We start from the raw sequence: 26,879 nt of genomic DNA on the forward strand, positions 1-26,879 counted from the left end.
ATTTGTTCAGTATGAAATCATTCTGGCTAAACTATTTAGACTGACATGAGAAAATAACTTTCCTCTTTCCTTCCTGTACTTGTGATTCATATAACACATTCTCCCATGTACATTATATGGAGAACAAAAAATATTTTGCAAATTAACAAAAAGTGAACACTGAAGCTGCAACTGCCTTGAGCTCTATCTCTGTAGCTGTTGATTTTGTTGACTCAAGTTTCTCCACCAGTTCGGTGTCTCCCAAGAAACTGCCCTCAGCAGCTGAAAGGCGAAACAGCAGGTCATCCTCCAAGTGCTTCAGCTGAATCTTGAATTCATTCTGTTGCTTTGTCAAGAGAGACTGGAAAACATAATGAAAAAGTTCCAGTTTAAAATATGGATTATCAACAGGAAGACAACAAAGAACTGTCCAGACACAATATTTCTATAACCGAAAACCTGGTAGATTGGGGAGAATCAGAGGGATACTGTCATGTTTGGGTAGGTGTTGCTCTGTACCTAAAAGAGGGGATAGAATATAACAAATTAGAATATGTAAGAGGAACAAACTCCTCCACAGAATCAGTATGGGTGCAAATACCAGGTCTAAAAGTAGTTTTACTATAGGGGGTACACTGTCTCTCCCAGCAATCAAAGCTCCAAGGGTGATCTAAGGAGAAAGGAAAGTTCTAGGTGAGCAGCCTAGCCATGTTGGTCTGCAGCAGAGCAGCAGGATTTTAGACCAGTGGTACCTTAGAGATCAATAAGATTTTCAGGGTATGAGCTTTTGAGAGTCAGAGATCTTTTCTTCAGATAAAGGAAGAAATAAGAGAGGCTACTAAAGGAAACAATGTTGAAATAATAATGGGGGATTATTATCACATTGACTGGGTGAAAGTGTGGTCAAATTACAAAAAAGAGATTTCTTGAAATGATAAACCATTTTACCCCAGAATAGTTACTCACTGAGTCAACTAAAGAGGAGATAACCCTGGATTAGGCACTCAGTGGTACATGGGATGTGGAACAGGAGGTAAAAATGACTGAACCACCAGGAGCTATCAAATTCAAGCTTACCTTCTCAAAGATGAAAGTATTATTCAAAAGGAAATTGGAAAAAAAGAATCAGAAGGGTTAAATTTCTTCAGGATGCTTGTAGATTATTTAAAACCACAATAACAGAAGCATAGCTAGAATGTAAATCAGTGACTAGAAAGGGTAGAAACAATATGAAGAAGAGGCAGCCTGATTAACAAGTAAAATCAAGGAGCTATGAAAGGCAACAAGCTTTCTTTGGAAAGTGAAAGTCTAGCCCAAAGTGGGAAAATGGCCAAAGAAATGCAAGATAGCACTAAGACAATAAAAAAAGAAACTTAAACAGCACATCAGTAGAGGCATTAGGACAACAACAAGAATGTCTTTAAATATATCAGAAGACAAAACCTCTCCCATAATATCAGAACTTGGGGCTACCCTATGAAATTGTCTGGCAATAGACTGAAGACAGACAAAAGGAAATACTACTTCATACAGTGGATTGTTGACGTGCAACTTACTGCTTTTAGATATGGTGATGGCCTCTGGCATAGACATATTCAAAAGAGGGTTGGACAGATTAATGGAGGATAGGTCTATTGTTGGTTATTTGCTGTAATAGCCAACTGGGGCCTCTGGATTTCCTTTGACCTCACTAATGTCATCAAGAAGTCAGATCTGATTCACTATATGGCATCATGAGGTCACCACACTACATAATCTCTCTGAATGCTTGGAGTCAAGTAGTGAAGAATCCCAGTCAAAGAAAGAATAACTATGCTAAAGCAACAGCTAACAATGGCTGCAGACACAAACTAAAAAAGGGTGAATGAGTACATGGTAAAGGTTTTGCTGTTTTGCCTCTACCTCAAAAATCACAACATTCAAATTAAAAATTGAGCCTCACAACAATTTAAAATTGTATTCGTTGTTAGTACAACTAGCTAAAGTGTACATAAAATGAAATCCAAAGTATCATCAGCAGAGCTATTCTGATGGAACAGAACTTTATTGTCTCTACTATCTTCAGGCAGATCTCCAAGCTCCCTAAAATGCTGCATCAGGGTGATAGGGGACAAAGTGGGATGTGGGATAAGTGAAAATCATCCTCACTATTGGTGGAAGAGCCTTCCATCAGCGGAAGACACTCTTTGAAACCAACCCCAACATATTTGTGATGCAAAGGCACAACTTATTAACACATGGGTTTACCTTAACTCTCTCCAAATCAGGTCGCTCAATATTAACAGCCTCCGCTAACAGCTGGTCCTCCAGCCCATCCTTTGTAACTGTGAAATTAATGAGAGTGGTCTGAGCTTGCAGTTCTGGTTTGTAGTGGGGATTAGCCAGCTTAGTGTGAAGGATGAGACGGAAATTCTTGTTGAATTCACATTCTTTGTCTTCAATCTTGATATACCTGAGCTCAATTCAAATGAATAATATTAAAACGCACAACATTACTTTTTTAAAAAGCATATCCCATCCCCTCAAACATACCTTCACTTTCTGGCCTACTCTGTATTTATCTAAATCAGAAACTCTGTGGCCCTATGTCCTGCTCTACCAATTGTGCAATGCCTTTCTCAACAAGAACCATTTCTTAGCAAAAAAGACTGGGTTTGGAAATATCATAGATTGACACATCTACGTGACTTGAATTCCAGTATGGAATCTTGTGAAGTTAAATCTTTGGATGTCCAGCCTGCAGTATGCCAATAAAGAATGCATTCAGATTTAACTAATAACATCATTGGGATGTTTATGGAAATGCACAATCACCATTTTGGTCATCTCTCCAGGATTGTGCAAACCAGTTCTGTGATTTGTAGCAGAAGCAAACTGTGTAACACTAATTGGTTGATGCCTGTAATGTCATCAAGAAATCAATCACTTCTATCTCCAGAGCAATTTTTCAACTTAAAAAAACAAACAAAACTGGTTGGGTATTGTTTGTCTAAAATAAACTTAACTGCATACAAGCAACACTTAAAAAAAATTAAAAGGTGGACAGCTTAAAGAGAAAGGGCAAAACTGAGTATTAGCATTAAAATTAGAAACAAGTAATCTATGAAAAGGTGGGACAAAGCCAGACTTATCCTGCAGAAGAAAAAAGTACTAACTGTTGCTCTGTTTGTACACTCCCATCATTACTGATAGCAGAAATCATTTGGGAATTACATGATATTGACCATGACAATAGGGACATAATTTAGCTTTTTGACTTCCTGAAAACTCATCAGATATACCAAACCTCCATAATTTAACAGCGTTATCAACAACCTGCACCACCTTCAGAACATGATGAACATCAAAAGATCCATATAATCTTACTAACATTATTAATGTATTTTGAAACAGCTGATTTTACTCCTGTATGCTGAAAAAATAAAAAAGCTGATTTTTTTTAAAAAAACCTGATAGCAGAAATCACTGAAACAAACCCCAAATGATACTGCTAATCTATAAATTGGAATAGTTTCTCTTCAATTACCAGCTAATTCCAACAAAACAATTTCAAAAATTATCCATGTTCCAAATTGCCAGCAAAGCAGCAAGGTTTAGATGCATTGTACAAGATATATGGCGAACTTTTGCAGTGAGTAGACTGCAGCTTCATATTGCAAAGGAAAATAGAATACTGGATTCGCAAAATGGCATCAGGGCAAAAAGGGTCATTTTGTAACTCATTCTTTGTCTTTACCAAAAAATTTACCTGGGGAACAATCCTGCTGCAATATTAAAATGAGTAATTGTAAAAGCCATTCTGCAGACTTCGCAATGAAATTATTTTATTGGTGCTCAGTGAACTAAAGTAATAAATTACACCATCAATTTCTGTGGTTATCAGCTATGAAAGACAAGCACTGCACAATGATCCAGTGAGTTTTATCACTGCAACTAGGGTCTTTTTCTTTTAATCACAGTTCTGGGAAAAATAAATATTTGTGCTATTGGTCTCTTATGATTCAGCTATGATGATACGCAAAGGGGTTGGGGAGAAGGACAACAGAATCAATTTGTCAGATTCAGTGAAAGACATTTATGTAGAGGTCAGCATTAAAGACCAGGGTGCAGAAAATATGGGCTTTTTATAACTCTGCACAGGTGACATGGTTAAAAAACCATGAGAAGAAACCATAAGAGAAACGGTCATAAAGTACTCCACTTTCAGCTACAGGAAATACGACTGGAGTGGGGCAGGGGGAGATAGAGATTTCCAATGTCTCTGCTTAAGCCATTTACGCAAACTCTAGAAACATGTTCCTTGGCAGGACAACCTGACCAATGTACCTTGCTGCTTTTCAGCGCCCATCTAATGGGGAAGCATCACCTTTACCTCTTTCGAAGTATGGTGGCATAACAAATAGAAAGTGGATAATAAACAATTACAACATTCGAAAACATTGCATCACAAGGAATGGCTACTTTAATCCATACAATAATATGAAATCCCAGCTGTTCTTTTCTGTACTCTTAGCTAAATCTCTATTTTGTGTCTGGGTTATTTTCAGTTTTAACAGCACGACTGCAATCTTCTTTTCATTGGATTTCTTTTGTCACACCTCACTCCTCTCACCTCTTCCTAGAGCTCTCCTTCCCAAAGCATCGGCTTGTTAAAGTGTCCAGTCTACATTGTGGTAGGCAACATTTTGGAAGTGTTTTTAAAATGCTTGAGAAAATTATTATAATGTAAAATTAAGTCAAAATGCTGCCTTTCTACTGTATATGGACACTACTTGTCTACTTGAGAGCCAGTTTAGTGTAGTGGTTAAGAGCGCGGGACTCTAATCTGGAGAGCCGGGTTTGATTCCCCACTCCTCCGCTTGAAGCTAGCTGGGTGACCTTGGGCTAGTCACAGTTCTCTGGAGCTCTCTCAGCCCCACCCACCTCACAGGGTGTTTTGTTGTGGGGATAATAATAGCATACTTTGTAAACCGCTCTGAGTGGGCATTAAGTTGTCCTGAAGGGCAGTATATAAATCGAATGTTGTTGTTATTACCTCCTTCTCCCATCCTCTCTATATGCCCTGGGGAACTGAGATGAAGATGACTGCTCTACTACCGCTGTATTGCGTCCCTTCTGGCCACAACCAACTGGGCTGCCGCTGCTGCAGAACTTCTAGCTAGAGACTCCCAGCCCCTTTAGCTGTTCAGCACTGAAACTTGGAGCGTCAGTGCTACACAGCTGCTGGGTGCAGCCAGCCATTCCAGCTGTTCATAGCCAAACAAAAGGTTTTTCCTTCCTTTCAGTGTTGAACATCTTATGGGCATTATGAGTCCCTTCAGCCCCTCAAGGAGTTCCACACTGAATCATCTTGCATGCCACATTTGGTACATGTGCCACAGGTTGCCAAATCTGGAGTACATGATGCCCATGCTTCCACTGGCTTTGTATTCAATCCATCATCTAACACAAACTGTTTCTCCTTACCTTCAATTTCCTCCTTGATCCTGCCTCGCTCGTATCTGTCTTTGCATCTTGATAATTCACTATCCATGATCTTTGCACCTCCTCAGCTGTCTGGCGATCCCTATTCTCTTAAAACAACTCCACCTATCCTTCCTTACATCTCCTTATGCTTCGAACTCCCTTTCAGAAAATAGGTTATGTCCCTACTGCATAACTGACTTGACTTGAATCACAACAGAAAAGTGGGATGGAAAGGTATTTGAAAGACTAGCAGTTGAATTTAAAGAACTGTCATCACTATTTTTAGAATGCTGATACATTTATCAAAACAACCACTTTCCTCCAATGCTTCTAACAGTTAAAAATAAAAAGGACAGAAAAAGGAACATCTCAGTACTGCATTTCACAAAAGTACAGTAAAGGTAAAGAAAGGTGGCAGACAGATTTCTGGGCAAGAAAGCAAATATGAACAATATTTTCCTGCTTTGAGGAGGAAAGTACTTTTCAAAGAGCCTCAAAAAGCCTTATTTTGAGGCCTGCTGTTTGAAATTAAAAGCTTCCACATACAACATGAACTCCAGCAGCTAATGCAAAGGTGCACAGAATGGCAAAGAGGAGTTGTTACTTAGCAATCACAGCAGGCAAACTGTACAACTTGGTCAAACTAGTACAGAGGAGGAAAAAAAATCCTATAGAAAGTTGCATAGCTGGCATGAAGTTCAAGGCAAAAAAAGCCATTCTGCGTGGCAACTGTGTTAAGTGTCCTACTGATGTGTGAAGATATATAGAACAGTCTCATCACATGTAAATGGAAGTTGTTTGAAACAAAGATTAGTATCATCAGGTAAACACGATTTCTGATTTGAAAAAAAGTATTATATACCATGAAGCAGAATTAATATTGTGTTATGCAGGCTGATTTTGATGACTGGCTTGCAGTGGTTTGTTTTATATTATCTGTCTGTCTATCTATCTGCAGGAGACAACGGCACCTAGACTTACCTGGGGGAGTTGATTGCGGGTGGTAGGGGAGGGGGAACAGAGAGCAAGACGCATGGTGGCTGCCATGTTGTCCATGGCTACACAGCTCCCAGTGACCATTGCTGGGGGGCGGGGCGTGTGGCCACAGTTCAAAATTCCAGGTCAGCCAATCAGCGCTGGATGGCCTGGGCAGTCAGGGGCAAGGAAAGGCTGGCAGACCTGGAAAGCAGAGTTCCCTCTCAGGTACACTGTCAGGAGCCTTAAGGGAGGCTGGCCCCACCCCTGGCATTCTGCTTCCAATTGGCTTCCCACCCAGCCCTCCCTTTAGCTCTGGTGTTGGGGCTTGTTGTGCAGTGTGCAGCTGTGGCAGTTGGGAGGTGGTTGCGGATTGTCATGAGTGCATGTGGGGATCTTGTGTAATTGCTTTCTCTTTCATGTGGAGGCGGTTTGGGCATGGGGCACCGATCTGTTGGGGGGGGGACAGGGCTGTGGAGCTCAGTTTCCCTATTATGGAATCCCCTTAAGGGATTTGGAGAGTGAGGTTTGGCAGGTGTATGCCCAGCTCGGGGGTTGTTGGGTCCACCTCACTCCCAGATGGCAGGGGATCCACACAGAGGCATCCACTCATGTAGTATCCCTCTGTCATCCCATGGTTCCTCCCTTCAGCAAGACTCTGAGGGGGTGTGGGGGTCATCAGCTGTCAGGCAGGTCCACTGATGCTGGGATCTGTGCCCAATGTAGTGCCAATGCTCTGGGAGCTGTAAAATCAATAAAGTTGTGGCCTCCTTTAACTCCAGAACTCTTGTCGGGTGAGTTTTGCTCAAAGCAAACAGATTATTCTACCAGGTTTAAAATGGTTCAAGCAGAATGGAGAGGGGAAGAAACAGAGCTAGATGGAGATAACCAACTATTTAACATGATCTTCTAAGATGTTATTCTGCATCCCTAGATAGAATATAAGACATCTAAAAATACTTATGTTTCTTGATATTCTATTAACTATAACTCCTTACAAAACATAACAACACATAAATTTGAATTCTTACCCACTGAAAGGGCTGTGCTGTTGATTTCATTTGGAAGAGAACAACAACCTAAATTATGCTGTTTCTCTCAATTTTTAACTTTGACATTATATATCATATTAACATTTTAACAGTGTCCAAGACAGCAAAGATTACAACAACTGTCATGAGAAGAATGCAACATATCATGTGAAACATAACTTCTCAGAAGGCTTTAGCTTTTCTTCGTCAACTTTTTTCTTTGAGAAATGATATATGGCACTTACAGTATTTAAACTTTGTATCAGTGAGAAAGAAGACATTTTATATTTGAATAAGTGAGAACAGGTGGCAATATACTGTAAGCACTTTGGTCCAGCAAGGATGATTTCTTGATGGAAGCAGGCTTTTGTACGCTGACCTCTTTGCTTGTTCAGGATCAACACATGCATCTGCGTAATGTATGTGAGGAGTCTCTGGCTGGAAATTCTCCATACGGGTTTGGTGTATGTTTCCTGAAACTGGATTGGGAACCACGCGAGCATTTTGTCATAAAGATGGGAATGCATGTGCCTGAGTGCTATCCAAGGCTTTTATAGGCAGTTACTACTCATGCATTAAGACTGACCTCATGTTTAACTTCTTGTTGTGCACAACTATCTCTGGATCAGAGCCTAGGCTTGCTACTACTCTAACATACATTTATTATTAAATGGCAACCTATGTACTTGATAATATTTTAACCTATTCTTTCAGTAGCTTCCTTAATATAGCAAGATTTCAGCCGAGGAATAATATCAACAAACTAGAGCTGGGATGTAATTTTATGAAGTTGCTTCACAGATCATCAGGTTTACTAATATGTAAAGCTAGTAAATTTGCTTTGGAAGGAATACAAGCTGATAAATCTTCCCAGCAATGCTTTCTGTCGATTGATATCATAAAATATATTTTATTAAAAATTAGAATTGTCTGAAGCTCAGTAGATCTAATTATTTGTAATTACCCAGTTGTTGTCAGTATGTGGTCATTTTATGACAGCAGTAGCTACAGTGTGGGTCAGGTTCAACTGTATATCTTTTCAAACACGGAATTAATGTACTATTGATAAAACCATTACTAAGACCAAATTAAAGTCTGAGCTGATGTATTGGTCCACAGGGTGCTGTCAGACATGAAAGGAGTAATTAGTATTCATTACTTTATACTCTACAACATTCCAATTATTAATGAACTTCAACTATTGGTCTGCATCATATCTATCATGAGCATCCTTCCAGTCCCCCTTTATTAGAAAAGAGGGGGAGGGACAAACAGTGACACAATAACTAAAATAAATAAATTAAAAGGTATAAAATACTGAAAGCACTATTAAGCTGGTATGCCTATTTTCTTCTTATCTATAGCCATAGAGCTGAAGTCAGTTCATCTTCTGAGCAACCGATGATGGTTAAATAATGGATGAAGTAACTTTGGAATATGCTCAGAAAACTTTAAAAAAACAGATCTTTGGGTTCCTCAGTTTTTATTTTGTTCCACCATAATATGCAACTATCGGTGCTGATACTATGTTGGAATTTCTGATGGTAGTTCTTTCCTTAAATAAGGCTGCTTTCTCTCAGCTGAATAATGCGTGAGTATTATCGAAGGAGGAAAGGCACTGGATTCTAGGATTAGCCAGGCAAATTCATTAACAACTGTCAACCTTGATGCCACAGTAACATCACAGCACATACTATCAGCCTTTACCAGCAATGGTCTTCAGTCCTGGAGTCACCAGCTTAGTTGAGAGCTCCTTCAGAGCTGCCATTTTTTTGCTGCTTCTTAGACAGCCAGGGTGCCATACCTCTAGCATCATCTTGTATACACGCTGAGAAGACTAGGTTGCAGAAAGCCAACAGGAACCCGAGTCAAGCCCCAACTAACTCAAGCTCAGACGCTTCAGTAGCAATTATAATCAATGTCATCTCTCCATTTTCCAGAGGCAGCAATGGGTGAGCTAAAGCCTGTTGTAAATGCTACAAAGGTTGATCAGCTTGGTTTACTCCAGGACCATTTTCACTTTGCAGTCTGCCCATGTTCACTTGACTAGTTGACTAAACTGTTGTCCTTATCTAATCATTTTTCAAGCACCACTGAACTTATCTCTTCTGGCTTCAGGTTGCCATTTTCCCCACCATTACCCCTCCTCAGTATAACTGCTTTTTTCTGACTCCTTCCACAGTACATTCAAATATGCCACTATGTCAGGCCTTGACAGGTCCCAAATGCCAAGTCACCATGGTGCCTAGAAATTTCATTATGGTGTTTAGTATTTTAGCAATGATTTTATTGTAGCATATCTTGATGAGAAATGCAAATCTTTATCATTTCACATCAGAATATGATTTTTTGTACGGCATAAAAATTCATTTGCATTAAGTTCTAGTCATTGTTTGTTTATATGTTATCTTTATACTGTGCAATGATGGTTGATGAATTCATTTTTTTAATCAGGTGCTTTCTATAGACTCCAATATTAAATTAAATGGAGCTTTTAAATCAATAATATCAGAAATAGGGAGAAGTTAGGCTAGCGTTACGGGTTAACATTTTGTTGTAGTGATGACATCCTATATTTATTTATATACAATATTTTGTCATAGCTTTAATAAAATTATGAGAAACTGTGGTTATGATTAGCAATAATGAGAAAATGTGGTTTAATGGACAGGATTGATTCCAACTCTGCCTCTCCCAGGGAACAGCCAATGAAAACTGGTAGAATGATGGGCTAGTGACAGTTGGAAGTCAATTGGAAGATCAGTTAAGCAGTTACTGGGGATGTGGGGTTGGAAGCTGCTGAGAAGCAGCAGCAGAGATATAGCTGGCTATTGACACCTGTTCTGATACACAGTAACCATTCCCTGTTTAACCACAATATATCTGTGTTTAAAAATCATTCTCTCTAGTGTTCTAGGATATAAATAGGGTTGCTAGTTCCCCTTACCCTCCTGATGGGAAGTGGGAGACCGGGCACTCACCCTTAGCGTGGAGCTTGCACGTGATGCTCTTGGGCTGCATGATGGCCCACTGTGAACAGGAGCTCTCCAGGGTCCTCCCGGCAGCACTCCCATGCTCCGCAGTGGGCTGAATCAGGCTCGTTTGGGGCTGAAATTGGCCCACTGCAGAGTGCAGGAGTGCTGCCAGGGCAGCACGACATCATCGTGCAGGGCCCTGGAGTGCTCCCATGCTTTGCAGCGGGCTGATTTTGGCCCCAAATGGGCCCGATTTGAGGGGGGAATCAGGAGACTGGTAAACCTAGTTGTAAATAAAAGTTATTTTTGTTTCTGGTTTAACCCTGCCTGGCTTGATGTTGTTGGCTAAGGGGAAATAAAACACACACACACACAAAACTCAAACACTGTGGTCACAACAAATGGGTCAAATTTAGTAAATGGCAGCAGCCATACGGGAAGTAAACTCTGAGTTCTCTTTTCCCCAATAGCCCTGGGAGTAGCCAGGTGAGGAGAAGTATATATAGAGAGCTATCTGTCCATCTGGTGGAGCCTCTGGGAAGAGAAGAGAGGGGGCCCTGTGTGGATTTGGGTCAGGGCTCTCTGCCTTAGGTTAGACAGGTGGTGTCTTGTGGCTGTCCTTAACTGCCTGTGAAGCCCTAAACCTGTGAAGGGAGGTTTATGGTGGGTGGCAATGTGTATGTGGGGGGCACATGCTAATTAATATACATAACACTGAAGACTGAAAAATTGGTCCAGCTCCTAAATTTTGAGGCTGGCTCCTAGAGTAAAAGAAAATTTGTCAAGGCCTGCACAATGTCCCATAAAGAGGTGTGCAGAAAGAATGATTCTGTTTCAGTTTTGGTTCTTGGGGTTCAGGAAACATTCCATTCCATTGCTAGTTTGTTTTGGCTGGGCCAGTGCCAGTTCAGAACTGATCTGTTTGGTTTTTTCATTTTGGTCCACTGCATGTACGTTGACCACACACGTACAAATGCAAACTGTTTTTGTCTGGGGGTGGCGTTTGAGGTGGGATAAGGCTCTGGGGCAGCTGTTTTCATGCTTAAATAAAAACAGCATCGATCATTAGTCCTCCTCCTAGTCTAAACCATTGATTCACTTAGTTTTTCCTCAAGCACAATCACACACAATCACACAAACAATGAGCCAGCCCATAGAAGGTGAGTGTTTGTGGGTGGAGTAGTGGGGCATTCTCAGGCTGGACGGTTCTTCACCCAATGCAGTCGAGCAACATTAAAAGCAAGCCTGCTTCACGTTCACTTTTTTCTATAGTGCCAATAACTTTTGCATTTTGCTGAAGCTTGTTGGTTTCATGTTTCCTTGTGCTTTGCTCCCACAATGAGGGTGTAATGATCATTACAGAGGGGCTAATCCAAATCCCTCTTTTTGATGCTCAGCATTCCACTGTAAAATGGGGCATTCTCACTGCCAATCTTCATCGCCAAGTACAGGCAAGCAGGCAGACAGAATAATTGGCTGAATTCCCCCCCCCCCATACAGATCTAAGCTTTTCTTTTGCTGTGGAGGCAGGCAGAATTGTTTTTGAAAGGAAAGAGTTACACATTTGCCAACTGACTCAGAAAAAAGAGGGAGCCCCGAAGGACTACGGAAACAATCCTAAACAGGTTTACTCAGATGTAAATCCCATATTATCTAATAATTCTTACTCCCAGGGGAGTCTCTTTAGAATTGCAGCAAATGATTGAAGTATTTTAGGGCTTTTATCAAGTTTGATTGAACACACTACCCCCTGGGTAGTGATGCAAAACAAACCAAGATGCAGCCCAGCTGGAAGGTATGGACTAAAATGAAATGCACCAACCTTTTAGTAGGAGAGACTAGTTTTAATTAAGTTTCCCAGATTTGGTTCAGCATCCCAGAATCTGTTTGTCAGGTCAAACCAGTGAGTTCTGTATGTAAGTTCTGTTATGCACAATCCTAACCCTGTATTCTCAAAAAGACATCCTTTCACTCCCCCTCCTTTCCAATTGTCAGCCAATCTCCCTTCTATCCTTTGCCTCCAACACCTGCCTACTTCTTCTGTCTCAGTCTTCTGTGCTTGAACTCCTCTCAATCCTTTGGACTCCTGCCTTTGTACTCTACTGAAACTGTCATTGCCAAAAGAACTGATAACCTCATTGCCAAACTGAAAGATCTTGACTTATCTTCTTAGTCCTGTTTTCTGTTTTTGATACTATACCATCTTTCTTCCTTGACTCCCTTGGTGCACAAGGTTGCTGCTGTTCTCTTTTCCTTCTGTCTATTAGGGACCCTGGGGATCTCCCCTGGGTTCTCTTTTATTTTCTCTCTACATTCTGTCCCTAGCTAATACATCAAATCTCAAATAACACCTCTATGCTGATGATAACCCAACTCTACCTTTTTGCCCCTGATCTTTCTCCGTTCCAGTTTAACATTTCTGACTGCCTGAGATATCCACATGTATTTTTCATAGGAGTCTCAATTCAGTATGTCCAGGACTGAACTGATCATCTTTTCTCTTAAGTCTTCTTCTCCTATGCATTCTGTATCAATTGACAATGTAATAACAACAAAAACATCAATAACTTATTCTTATTGCTATATATACTGCTCTTCTAGACAGACTACCTCCTCACCTAGAGCGGTGAACAAGTTGTTGTGATTATTATCCCCACAATAGAACTGGAGCTGAGAGGAGTGGATTACCCAAGACCACCTACTGAGCTCATGGCAGTAGTGGGATTCAAATCAGTAAAGTGCTGATTCGTGGTTCAACCACTTTAATCACTGTGCTACAGCAGCTCCTGCATCCTATAGAAAAGACACAGAGCCCTGGCTAATGACTCTCCTTTATTTCCCACATTAGTCTGTCATCAAGTCCATTTACAACATTACAAAAAATGGCTCTTCATCCCTTCAGCAAAAACCCTGGTTAACGTTCTACTAATGTCTTTCACTTAAGAACTCTGCAACCAAAATCATCCAACTCCCTTGCCATTCTGTTCAAGGAATGCCCACTCCGAGATCCTGTCCTTACCTTAATGCTTTCATGGCCTCACCTTTCCTTATCTCTCTACTCTCATATTGTGAGACATACTTGCATATGACATTTATTCCTCCAGCTCCACCTCCCTCGACAGTCAAAAAGAATCCTGCTTCCTCAGATAAACTCCACCTGTTCTCCCTACTGCCCTGGAATTTTCACCCAGGAAACCTATGTGATGTCATCTCACCTGCTTTGGCACAACCTCCTAGTCTTCATTCCATACTGATACTAAGCCTTTGTATGTACAACTGGAATGAACACACATTTGTCACCTATTTTTAGCACACTCTACTTCCTTTCTTGTCTTACATTTTGGACAGCATGCTCTTTGGGGCAGAGACTTATTTTCTTGTATTCTATAAAGAACCATGCATTGCAATGGCGGTAAATAAATAATACACGTGTACCCATGGACAATGTTATTCTAACAGTTGTAAAGAGTGTGTATATGAACATGTAACCCCCATGAGCTAAATTGGTTTAGCCCAGTAGGGTGGAGTTACTATATGGAGCCAGGCAGCTGAGGAAGAGGCTAGCTGCTGAGAGCTTTATAAAAATTAATGTGCTCTTATCACCTTGAATAAGGTAATCAGAAATACTGTATGTGGGGGGCGTGGCGTCGCGGGCGCAGGGATGGACGCGTGCTGAAGAAGCTCCGATCCCCCCCACCCCCATTCCTCCAAACCCAGCGTCATAACCGAAACTTTATAGTTATATTATGAAAAATCGAACATCTAAAAAGAAGAAAAACGAACTGGGAGCTGTTAAAAACCTGCAGCCGCTTTTCTCAGCCCCAGAGAAAGGATTCCAAGGCGGGAAAGAAGCAAGGGAGTGGACAAAGATGGCGGACGGAACTCCCTCAATCGTGAGTGAAACGACTTGCATAACTGAAGTGGTTTTAGACCCACAACTAGATAAACTAAAATCGGACATAGTGGACCACATGTCTAAAATGCTTGCCCCTTTAACGGCACAATTGGCAGATATTAAATTGAATCTACAAGCAACGAATTTGAAAGCTGATAAAGCTTTGGAGATGAGCTCTATCACACAAACAGAGATGGGAAAGATTCATGATACCATCAGTAATCAGCAAGAAAGAATTATAAACTTGGAAATCCAAGCAAGGCAACATCATTTGAAGCTGAGGGGAATAAATGATCCATTATTGCCAAAGGAAGACTTAATTCCCACACTCACAAATTGGCTTGTTAAGCATCTGGAACTAAAAGAAAGAATGATCCCCATCATTACTAAAGCATATAGGCTTGGAACACCCAGGCAGCGCAGAAATAACTCGTTGCCAAGGGACATCATCATAGAAATATCTGATCAAGATATAAAAAGGAAAATAATAGAGACTGCTAGAATATCTGGATCGATACTGTTTAATGGCACTCCAGTGCAAATATATGCAGATTTGCCAAGGGAAGTTCTACAAATACGGAGAGAACTAAAACCCATTACAGACGCCCTGAGAAAAGCAAATATAAGATACAAATGGTTAAATCACATTAAAATCTTAGTGATCCTGAATGGTAAACATCACATCGCGACGGATCTAAACACAGGAACTGAGCTTTTGAACAGAATCGGCGTGGAAGAACCCATGGAGACAAGCAAGCTAAATCAAAAAAGAAAATCAACAGACTCGCTTTCTCCCCAAAAAGGGAGTAAAATCCCGATACGGAACGCCTGATAGAAGAATGAAGATAAACGGTTCTAACTTATTAAGCAACGATGGTTATGTCTCTTAAGCTATGCACTGTACAAGGGAGGTTGGGGGGGGGTAGGAGTCTCAGCACTGCTCCTCATATTTAGAACTTTACACTTGGGAATTTAGTTTCCAAAACTGTGGCGTGAACACAACGACCCAGTTTGTAAGTTCTACAAAGCTATTGGTTTTGGTAGTAGTTTGTTAAAAGTGTTCAAGTTGCTTAAGGTTAATTATAACTCTGGTTAATACTTTAAGGGGTAGGAAAGGGGAGGGGAAGGGAGGGGGGAAAATTTGCCTTGTATAATTGGCAATAGGTAAATTGATCGTTAGATTGTTAAAGTGTTAATTAGATAAGTGTGTTTATAAGGATATTTGATATTCTAGGGATAAAGGGAGGGGAGGGAAGAGGAGATCTTAAGGATTTAAGCTTATAACAGATGCAAATTTAAACAATTAAGGGGAGGGAGGGAAGGGTGGTACAGGGTAGTATAATACAGGAGGTAACAATTCTATAAGGAAATTTTACAAAGCTAATATATCTACTAAGTTAATTATATTTTATAAGGAAATTGATAAAGGAAAACTCCTTAAAACAAATAAACAAACTAACAAACAAAAGGAAATATAAGTGTATATATATTATGTATATAGATATATATAGTTATATACATAGGTGTGTATGTGTGTGTGTATATAGTTATATATAAAATAAAAATAAAAAAAAAATTAAAAATTTTTTAAAAAAATAATAATAACAAAAAAATTATTATAGATAAGATATAGGGGTTTAGCTATAAGGATTTGTGAATTAAGAGTGTGAAATCAAAACAAAGTACCAATTTGCAGGCTGTTTTACTGTTTGATATTATTGTTGTAAATTGAAATTTATTTTTATAGGACAGGCAGACTTGTATATCTCTAATCATGGCTTCTAAATTCAAAATAACCACTCTGAATGTAAGAGGTCTGGGAAACCCTGTAAAGCGAAGAAGAGTTATTTCTTTGTTGGCCAAAACTAAATCTCAGGTAATTTTTCTACAGGAAACTCATGCTAAAAATAATGATATAGATATATTAAAGGCAAACTGGATCCAGTCACAATATTATGCAGCTGGTAATTCAAAATCAAGGGGTGTTGCAATACTATTTGCAAAGGATCTTTCATTTCACCATAAAAAAACTTTCAAAGATCCTAAAGGGAGATTCATTTTTGTTAAAGGTTCAATTCAAGAACATAACTATACCTTCGCATCCATTTATGCTCCTAATAATCAACAATTAAATTTTATAGAAGAAACATTAGGAAAACTGGAGAAATTTCAAGAAGGTCATCTTATAATAGGGGGGGACCTAAATTATATAATGGATTATAAATGGGACAGAACACATTTTGAAAAAAATTCTATCAAAAAGAACAGGAAGACAAAACTGCAATCCATCTTAAAAAGACATAATCTCATGGATATATGGAGGCAGCTACATGTAGGAGAAAAGGATTATACTTATTATTCTCAAAGACATAACACATATACTAGAATTGACTTTATTTTGATTTCTGAATCATTGCTTGAGCAAGCGGTGGACTCCCAAATTGGACCATGTTTAATTTCGGACCATTCCTGGGTCAATGTATTAATAGCATCAGAAATACAAAAACAATGCCCCAAACAATGGTGCTTACCGAAACACTTACTTTATAACCACCAAGCAGCCAAAGAAATAGAAAAGATCTTAGAGAGAGTTATAGCTGATAATAACTCTGAAGAAATAAAGGCTAATATACTCTGGGATACGATTAAAACAGTATCAAGAGGACATATTATAGCGCTCTCAGCGAGTATAAACAAAGAAAAATTAAAACATAGACAGGATTTAGTAAACTCAATTAAAAATTTGGAGGAAGAACATAAATTGACAGGAAGCAAGAAAACATACCAAAAATTAACCACCCAACGTAAAGCTTTAGAAACGATTGACAGCAATAATGTACATAGAAGTTTAATTAAATCTAAACAAAGATATTGGTTTAATACCCCTAAAGCCCTAAGATTTCTATCGAATAAAATAAAACAGAAGAATCTGAAAAATAATATTCATCTACTTCAAGATGATAATAAAATAAATTGTCATGATTCCCAAACGATTTTGCAAGTATTTAAAAAATTCTACATGAATCTGTATTCATCAACAAACCCCAAACAAATTAAGATTATGGATTTTTTACACTCACTCAAAAATGTAAAGAAATTGGAAGAAAATCATAGATTACTTTTAGAAAAACCTATCTCCCTGCAGGAAACCCTAGAAGCAATTAAGTTAGCTAAAAACAATAAAGCCACGGGACCTGATGGATTCCCATCAGAGTTTTATAAAAAATACGCTATGTTACTAGCTCAACATCTAACTAATACTTGCAATTTAGTTTTGGATGAATGTAAATTACCTCCTACTTGGAACATGGCCGATATAGTAGTTATACATAAACAAGGGAAAGACCCAACAAAAGCTGAATCATATAGACCAATATCACTTCTCAATCATGATTATAAATTATTTACATCAATCCTAGTTCGACGTTTAAACTCATTTATAAGCAAATATATTCATATTAATCAAGCAGGTTTTATACCCAAAAGAGAAATCACAGATAATATATATAAAACGTTAAATTTAATTGAGCATTGCAAAAACAATAAGACTGAAGCACTGTTCCTCTCATTAGATATTCAAAAAGCCTTCGATTCGGTTGAGAAACAATATTTAAGTAGTACCCTTCAATTCCTAGGCTTTGGTGAAAAATTTTTAAACACCATAGGAGCTATATATCTACAACCTACAGCTAACGTTAGACTGAACGGTTTACGTTCAGGAGAAATTGTAATTAACAGAGGCACTAGACAGGGTTGTCCGCTATCTCCCATGCTTTTTGCCATAGCTTTGGAACCTTTTGCAATTGCATTAAGGGAAAATGAAAATATATTTGGAATCCCCATTAAAGGTAGCTCTTATAAAATCTCGCTTTTCGCTGATGATATGTTAATCTATTTAACTAACCCAACAACCTCATTGACACATCTTCACCCCCTGCTAACGGAATTTGGTACTATATCGGGCCTAGTTGTAAATCAAGCAAAATCACAAATTCTCTCTCTTAATCTCTCTAAAACTACTGAAAAACTAATTTGTAAACAGTATAAATATCAATGGGCTTCAAATTATCTCACTTACCTTGGCATCAACATTACTCCCAATTTAAACGATCTCATTAAATTAAACCACCAAAGAATAGCAAACCAAATTAAAATAGAAATTATTAATTGGAACAAGCTAAAACTTAACTGGTATGATAGGTTCCATTTAACAAAATCATTTATATTACCCAAATTTCTCTTTATTTTTAGAGCAATTCCAGTAACAGTTCCTATAAAACTAATTATCCAATGGCAAACAATGATTAATAGTTTCTTATGGCAAAACAAGCATCCAAGGATAGCATTTTCCACGTTGAGAAGGAAATCTAAAGATGGAGGTTTTAATTATCCAGATTTGAATCTATACCAAGCAGCAATTAGACTCCTAAACTTACTCCAACTCATCTCCGTGGAAACTACAGCAGAATGGCTCACCCTCTTCAATACTTATTTAAACAAATTCTCTTTTAATGATTTAATATGGAACAAACAAATAAACAGACCCCAAAGCATTAACAAAAATATGTTTTTATCAGCAATTTTGCAGATATGGGATAAATTCAAAACTAAACTCATCCCAGAAAAATCCAGATTTTCCTCATTCCTTAATCAAGCTTGGTTTCCTCCAGGTCAAGAATCAGGTTTTATAAAACTATTCCAACAGGCTAAAATGACAAGGTTAATTGATATTGCTACAAATTCAGGCCTGATGGAAAAATCAAAAATTGAAGACAAATTAAAGCACAATCTAGTGTGGTTTAGATACTTACAGATTAAAAATATGATGGAACAAATAGGTATAAAATCAATAATGAAAACTCCCTTGACGGAATTTGAAATGATATTACGATCTTATACAACTCAAAAAAAAGGAATGATATCCATATTATACACTACATTATTGAACACACAGAACAAAAAGCAAATTCCTTGTCAATCTAGCTGGGCTAAAGATTGCAATGTAGAACAATCACCTCAGACATGGAACAAGATCTGGACTTCATCTATATTCAAATCAAAAGTTACTTTAACTAAGCTCCAAACGTTTAAAATTATTCATAGGTGGTATCTCACGCCTAAGAAACTATCTTATATATACCCATCAGCTTCCCCAAAATGCTGGAAAAACTGCGGAGAGATGGGCACATTTGCTCATTGTTGGTGGGGATGCCCTATCATTAAAAGTTATTGGGAGAAAGTAATTGATTCGATCAAAACTATTACAGGATATGAAGTTCCCTTCGACCCTAAAATCCTCTTTTTAGATCAGTGGGAAGAATTACCTATACCTAAGATTAGACAAGAATTGATTGCAACTCTGTTAGTAGTAGCAAAGACTGAAATAGCGCTGGTATGGAAGAAAGATCATGCACCCTCCATAGATTCATGGTTTGAAAAAGTATGGAATCACTTTATTATGGAAAAAACCCATAACGACTTATACATAGCTGAACAGTTTCCTGCAAACTCCAAGTTTATGGAGAAATGGCTTCCTTTTTTTGAATATGTTGATTCAAATAATATTCAGCCTAAATCAAAAATACTTCAAACAATTACTCTCTCTAGAACTTTTATGCTTTAATTTATATGCCTTGTTAAATTTTATAATACTTGACTGTATATATCTAACTCCCTCCTGTATCAAAATAGTTTTGTAATGGTTAAGGTTTAGATTCATAGGTGCTTGTTTGTATGTTGTATGGTTTAATTGTAATAAAAAATTTATTAAATAAAAAAAAAAAAAAGAAATACTGTATGTGAACAATATGACTAAAAGTGGCATATATTCTGTTTGGTTGATGTTACTGGGATTGTATTGTTGTTGCAGAGCCGTAATTCCCCATGAAGAGGACAGAAGCCTGGGTTCCAGTTGCTTCAAATTGGAAGGAGGATTCTATCATTTGGTGGAATCCGACAAGTTGAATTGTTTACCTTCAGTGATTTCAAAGATGTTGTTGGTTGAAAGTTCTGTATGGTTGCACTTATGAATTTATTTAAAGAAAAGAAATAGTAGTATTGTACTAATTGTTACAAGCTTTGAATTTTTTTTTCTTAACTTACATTTGTGTGAAAGTTTGCTTCCTAAGTCCCATAGAACCCATACAAAAGAGGCGCCCAACGTGTGGGGCTTGGAAGTGAACTTGCAAACAAGAGATTGCCGTAATGGATGTGTGCAAAAAGCTGGGGTTTGATATGCATAGGACTATTCTGTTAAGAGGTTACAAACTCATGGACTCTTATGCAATATATGTTGTACCTGCACATCCACATATCTAATGTAAATTCTACCCTTGTTCTGAGAGTATTTTCTAAGCAACAAAATACATTATAGTAAGATAGTAATTATATTTAAGAATTATGCTCAGCAAAAGGAAGTCACAGACAGATTAAATATAATTCTGTCCTTTGCTTACTCTCTAATATACTTACTTTCCCTTTTTTATAGTGTTTCTTCCAAGTAGGGGATCAAGTACAGGGTCTACTGTTTCATCCAAGTTTTCAATTAGGATTGCATCTCCAGAAATCAAAGCTCTTTCAATAGCTTTTAAGAACCTTCACGTAAAATCAAAAATAGAGGTACATCAGAAAAAGATACCGGGGATGGGGTAGTGCCGGTAGAAAATGAAATCTGGCATTGGTGGCTGACTGGCTGGCTGGTACAGCTGTGGGAAAAACAAGGTAATTGGAAAAACCCATTTAAATGAGTATAACTTACACCATGTGATGTGTGAATATCTATTTAATTTCTTTCTATATTATTGAAGAGGGAAGTGTGGACTGTTACCAATGGATGCATGTGCTTCTCCACTTCTTTTTCCTATTCTGAATAGAGCAAGTGCCAAAGCAGTGACAAAGATGTGCTCACTACCTATTAGAAACTGACTGTTCAAGCCTGCATTAGTGCAAAGCATTATTTATTAGATTAAGCTTTTATTTTCCCAGGAATACCGTCCACCACATGAACCTGAAACCTTGAGGATGTTAAGATTATATGGCCCTGCTTCTTTCCTTTGTCTTTGACGTGTTTTTCCTCTGTCTGAAACCTAAATGGAAAGCAATGAGGACACCTCATTAACCCTTGGGAAAGCTTGAACAATTGTGTGCTTGGCTTAGAGAGAGTACCCATGACAAAGAAAACTACCACTCTGTAGCATTTGAGAACAGCAGCCAGGGAGCATCTCCTGTAGCACAACTTCAAATTTAACAGCTAGATAAATTATAGTAGAGCACTTAATGCTTCTAGGTAGAATTAGGAAGATTCTGTGCTAGCAGATTTGAAAAGCACAGAGTTAGAAGAAATGAGAGAAAAACTGTTCCAAAAGAGCAATGTCAATGTTAGCTTATATGGGTTTAAAACTATTGTAGGTGGACAGGAAAATGCATCATGTCCCCATTTATGCATGCAATAAAGATAAAGGTAGTCCCTTGTGAAAGCACCGAGTCATTACTGACCTATGGGGGGATGTTGCATCATGACATTTTACATAGATACATTTTTTTCAATGCACACATACCCTTTCTGTTCTAGATGTATGATTTTAAGGTCAGTTCCATATTTGTTCTTTATCCATTTGATGCCTTGTAGCTGGGGATCTATCAGTAGCGGCCAGCGTTCACAGTTGGTGAAAATAGCAGCATTTTCTGTTGACATTCTATCACTGGGCAGCCCTTCATTATTCCATGTCGCAATCATTGCATCATCAGTCAACATGGCAGTTAGGTTTATGTCTTCACTGACTGGAATGGGAATCTTTGAATCAAACAGAAATATAGATATAGATATAAAAAGTTAACCAGAGAGCTGCCAAGGATAAGTGTAGAAACAAGACAGTTAGCAACACTACAGTCAATTACTACTTAATAGATAGTTAACCTGTACATGTCACTTTTCTCAGCAGAACCACATTTTCAGAAAAATTCAATGCTAAACAGATTCTAGATATGTAAAAGCTCCACACCGGGCTACTGATTTGCATTAAGACAGCTCAGGATAGACACTCAGAATGTTAACTTATAGCTATTTTGGACATTTCAAGTGGGTAGCTGTGTTGGTCTGCAATAGAAGAGCAAGATTCAGGTCCAATCACACATTAAAGACCAACTGATTTCCAGGGTATGAACTATCAAAGGGAGTTTTGACTCTCTGGACTCTGATCTTGCTCTTCTATTAGGCTGGGATTGGGGTGTGTTTGTTATAAATCAGAGTTGGTGGATTAGTGTTTTATTTATTGTTGATTTTACTTAAAAAAATTGTGTGCAGTGCCTATTTAACCCATGCTGCTTGTAAGCTGTTTTGGGCCTCTGTGGACAGAGAGGAAGATGGGATAGAAATATATAAATAAGTAAAAATACAAAAACATACTTTTTGTGATTTCAGGAAAGGAAACCACATATGGTATACCAGCTCTTGACGATATAGTTTGGTAAAAGGTCCAACGTATGAAACAAAAGCTGCTGTTAACAGAACATCACCACACAGCGTTAATTCTTGAGCTTCAAATGCTTTAATAGAGTGGCTCCAGCGAACCTTTTCAGACTGAAAGATAAAATTGTGAAAAAAATACATGGGGGTGTACATGTATATATAATTATGGGCCACAGTTTCAGGAGCATCTTATATGGAAGCCCCACCCCATGTCCTGTATTTCTCCTCAGTCATGGTTCCAACATTTCTTAACCTTATTCTATGAGGAACATATGAGCATAATTGAATTCCTTGGTTTTCACCTAAATGATCTACCTCATTGGCCACCTGTGGCAGCTGATGAAGTGAAGGAATTAATTGTTCAATTAAAGGTAGGGAAAGCCCCTGGACCAGATGTAATATCTCCTGAAGTTTTAAAATCAGACCCAGACTGGTGGGCACTAGGGGTGTTCACCTGAAATTTTCTGCTTCGGGTATTTTACCTTAATCTGATACCTGAAGCGCACACCCCTAGTGGGCACCTCTTCTTGCTGCCCTTTTTACAATGGTTGATAAGACCAGCCTAATGCCAGAGGCTTGGACAAATGCAGTTATAGTACCTATTTACAAAAAAGGTGACTGTACGTCCCCTCTGAACTTTAGACCCTTACACCTCCTTTCTATAATTGGGAAGCTCTATACTAAGCACTTACTTTCCAAACTTAATACCTGCGTGACACGAAAACAAATTCTGGGGCCTGAACAAGCGGGCTTCTGTCAGGGGAAAACCACGCTGGACCACTGTATTATCCTATCCCACCTGGTAGATAAATACACGAGGAAGGCATATCTCAAGTTATACACTGCTTTCCTAGATCAAATCAAATCAAAAGAGTTTATTGTCTATAGCCATAGGCCATCACAATTCACCAAACATCGACTAATAAACAATTAAATCCCTTATCACAGTTTGTATAGGTTACTAAAATTAATTAAAACAATACAATATGCCAAACTATCCCAGGAATCATGAAACAGCCTCATTCAGTACCACCTTAGATCTTATCTTTTGCTTTCCTAGATCTTAAAGTGGCTTTAGACTCCATACACAGAGACTCTGGAAAAAAATAAATAAAATGAAAATTGATAAGAGATTACTTCTGCTTATCAAAAATTTACATACCTCCACGACCTGTCAGGTTAAATGTACCTCAGCTGGTAAGATAACCCTCAAAATTCCAACTAATAAAGGAGTTAAACAGGGTTGCATGTTAGCTCCCTCTTTATTGACTCTTTGCCTCAATAACCTTTCACTGACCCTCTCTAGAGTCAATGGTCACAGCCCTAAACTTGGCTCTACACATGTACCCGTTACTTTATGCTGATGACATACTATTAATCTCTTGCTTGCAAGTTGACCTGAAACACCTTTTAAATCGATTCCTCGAGAATTTTGCCTCTAATAAACTTCAATTGAATTATAAAAAGACAAAAATTCTTGTCTTTTCAAGAACTTGGAAACCTCTTAATTGGGAACTAGGGGTGTGCAATTTGGATTTCTGATTCGGGTAAAATACCTGAATTGGACACAATTCGCAAAGATTCAGGATTTCCGAATTGGGTCCAGCACGCGGGGCCTGATTCGGAAAAACCGAATCAAAGCTTCCCGAAGCGATTTATATCGCTTTGGGAGTCTTCAGGTCAAGGGGTTTAAATGCCTCTTCCATGCTGCTGTGAAACAGCAGGGAAAGGGCCAGGATCAGCTGTTTAGCGGGGAAATCACCCCTAAGCAGCTGATCCAAGCCAGCTGGGGTTTAAATGCTCTTTTTCGTGCCGCTGTGAAGCAGCAGAGAAAGGGGTATTTAAACCCCGGCATCAGCTGTTTGAAGAGGAAATCTCCATCAAGCAGCTGATTGAATGCAAAGGGTTAAATGCCCTGTGGGGCAGCTGGGAAAGGAGCATCGCCCCTTGGATCAGCGGCATACCAAGCCGCAGATAGCTGGCCGGGGCTTACAATGCCCCTTTCCGTGCCACTGCACAGTGGCACAGGAAAGGGCATTGTAAACCCCAGGATCAGCAGCTTGATGGGGAAATCCCCGCCAAGCAGCTGATCCAAGAGGGGGGAGAGGAATGCCCTTTGCCACTGCTTCACAGTGACAGGGAAAGGGCATTTGAATGTTCCTTTTCCTGTTGCTATGAAGCAGCGGGCAAAGGAGCATCCCTCCCCTTGGATCAGCTGCCTGGCCAGACAGCTGATACAAGGGATGAGGAGGAATGCCCTTTCCCCGCCACTTCACAGTGACAGGAAAAGGACATTTAAATGTTCCTTTCCCTGTCGCCCTGAAGAAGTGCGCAAAGGAGCATCCCTCCCCTTGGATCAGCTGCCTGGTCAGGCAGCTGATCCCAGGGTGGGAGAGGAATGCCCTTTCCCACAGCTTCGCAGCAACAGGGAACGGGCATTTAAATGTTCCTTCCCCTGTTGCTGCCAAGCGGTGGGGAAAGGAGCTATCCTCCCCTTGGATCAACTTCCTGGCCAGGCAGCTGATCCAAGGGTGGGGGGAAGTGCCCTTTCCCCACTGCAGGAAAGGAACATGAACATTTAAATTCCTCTCCCTGCTTTCAAATGCTGGCAGCTTTACAGCTGATGAGAGGGGAATCCCCTCCCATCAGCTGTAAAGCAGCCAGCATTTAAAGGGGCTTTTTCAGCTGAGAGGGGGGCTCCCCTCTCATCAGCTGAAAAAGTCCTTTAAATGCCAGCTGCTTTTTTCAGCTGATGGGAAGGGAATTTCCCTCCTGTCACCCCAGCCAGCATTTAAAGGGCTTTTCTCAGCTGATGTGAGGGGAATCCCCCTCTCCACTGAAAAATGCCTTTTAAATGCCAGCCACTTTACAGCTGATGGGAGGGGATTTCCCTCTCATCAGCTGTAAAGCGGCCAGCATTTGAAAGCAAGGAGAGGAATTTAAATGTCCCTTTCCCTGTCACTGCGAAGCAGCTGGGAAAGGCCATTTCTTCCCCCACCCTTTGATCAGCTGCCTGGCCGGGCAGCTGATCCAAGGGGAGAGTAGCTCCTTTACCTGCAGCTTGGCAGCGACAGGTAAAGGAACATTTAAATGCCCTTTCCATGTTGCTCCGAAGTGGCAGGGAAAGGGCATTCCCCTCTGGGATCAGCAGCTTGCCAAGCCGCTGATGGAAGCCGGCTGGAGTTTACAATGTTCCTTTCCATGCTGCAGCGCAGCGGCACAGGAAGGGGCATTTTAAAACCCAGCATTAGCGGCTTGGCAGGGATTTCCCCACCAAGCCGCTGAGCCAAACTGGCCAGCTCTAAAAACCCCTTTCCGTTCCACTGCGCAGCGGCACAGAAGGGGCATTTAAACCCCGGCACCAGCTGTTTGGCGGGGAAATTCTCGCCAAGCAGCTGTTGGCGGCGGGCTTAAATATCTCTTTTCAGGGCCAGGTAAGTGGGGTGTGTGGGCAGTGGGGGTGGGGGGCTGGAAGCTTCCCCCCTCATTTCAGTACGCTCCAAATATTTATGGAGCATACAGAAGCGATTTAAATATGCAATTCTGAAACGGCTTGCCACTTAGGGTTTTGAGTGTTTACAAAGCTTTTTTCCACTTCGGGTAAACCCGAAGCGAGAAACCCAAATTTTTTTCGGGTGCACACTCAATGGAATTAGAATACAGCGGGTTAAACATTTATAGTATTTAGGTATTCATTTTCAATATAACGCAGAGTGGACTGCTCATTGCATGTCAGCAACCAATGTAGCCAGTGCTAGGGCCCAAGCTATTATGTGTTTTTTTTAATAACAAAGGTAACCAATTTGTTCCGGTTGCTTTGAAAGTTTTTAATGCCAAAACAGGTGCACGATTGCTATATGGAATACCACTATGGATTGGTGCGTTTGGCTACTCCTTGGAATGCATCCAAGCTAATTTTCTCTGAAAATTTTTGGGAATGCCTTATTGTGTACCTTATGTAGCCTATGCCTGGAAATGGGACAAGCCCTAGTCAAAACTAGGTCATGGTTTTTAACCATCAAATACTGGCTGCGAATACACTATAATCCCAACTCCCATAGCCTTATTTTCCATATGCTTTTGGAATCCAG

The 26,879-nt window shown here is 39.5% G+C and overlaps 1 protein-coding gene across 1 annotated transcript in view; it reads right to left on the minus strand.

The window, feature by feature from the left end:
- Positions 1–26,879, minus strand: part of DNAH11 (dynein axonemal heavy chain 11) — a 226,382-nt gene that overhangs the window by 32,766 nt on the left and 166,737 nt on the right. The window contains exons 61-65 of the mRNA XM_054991090.1: positions 22,726–22,899; positions 21,878–22,113; positions 20,793–20,915; positions 2,227–2,431; positions 176–340 (exon numbers count right to left, since the gene is read on the minus strand). Coding sequence (XP_054847065.1) covers positions 176–340; positions 2,227–2,431; positions 20,793–20,915; positions 21,878–22,113; positions 22,726–22,899 — 903 coding nt within the window. The remainder of the gene's footprint in view (positions 1–175; positions 341–2,226; positions 2,432–20,792; positions 20,916–21,877; positions 22,114–22,725; positions 22,900–26,879) is intronic.

This window comes from Eublepharis macularius, chromosome 11 (genome assembly GCF_028583425.1).
Source record: "Eublepharis macularius isolate TG4126 chromosome 11, MPM_Emac_v1.0, whole genome shotgun sequence".
NCBI lineage: Eukaryota > Metazoa > Chordata > Lepidosauria > Squamata > Eublepharidae > Eublepharis > Eublepharis macularius.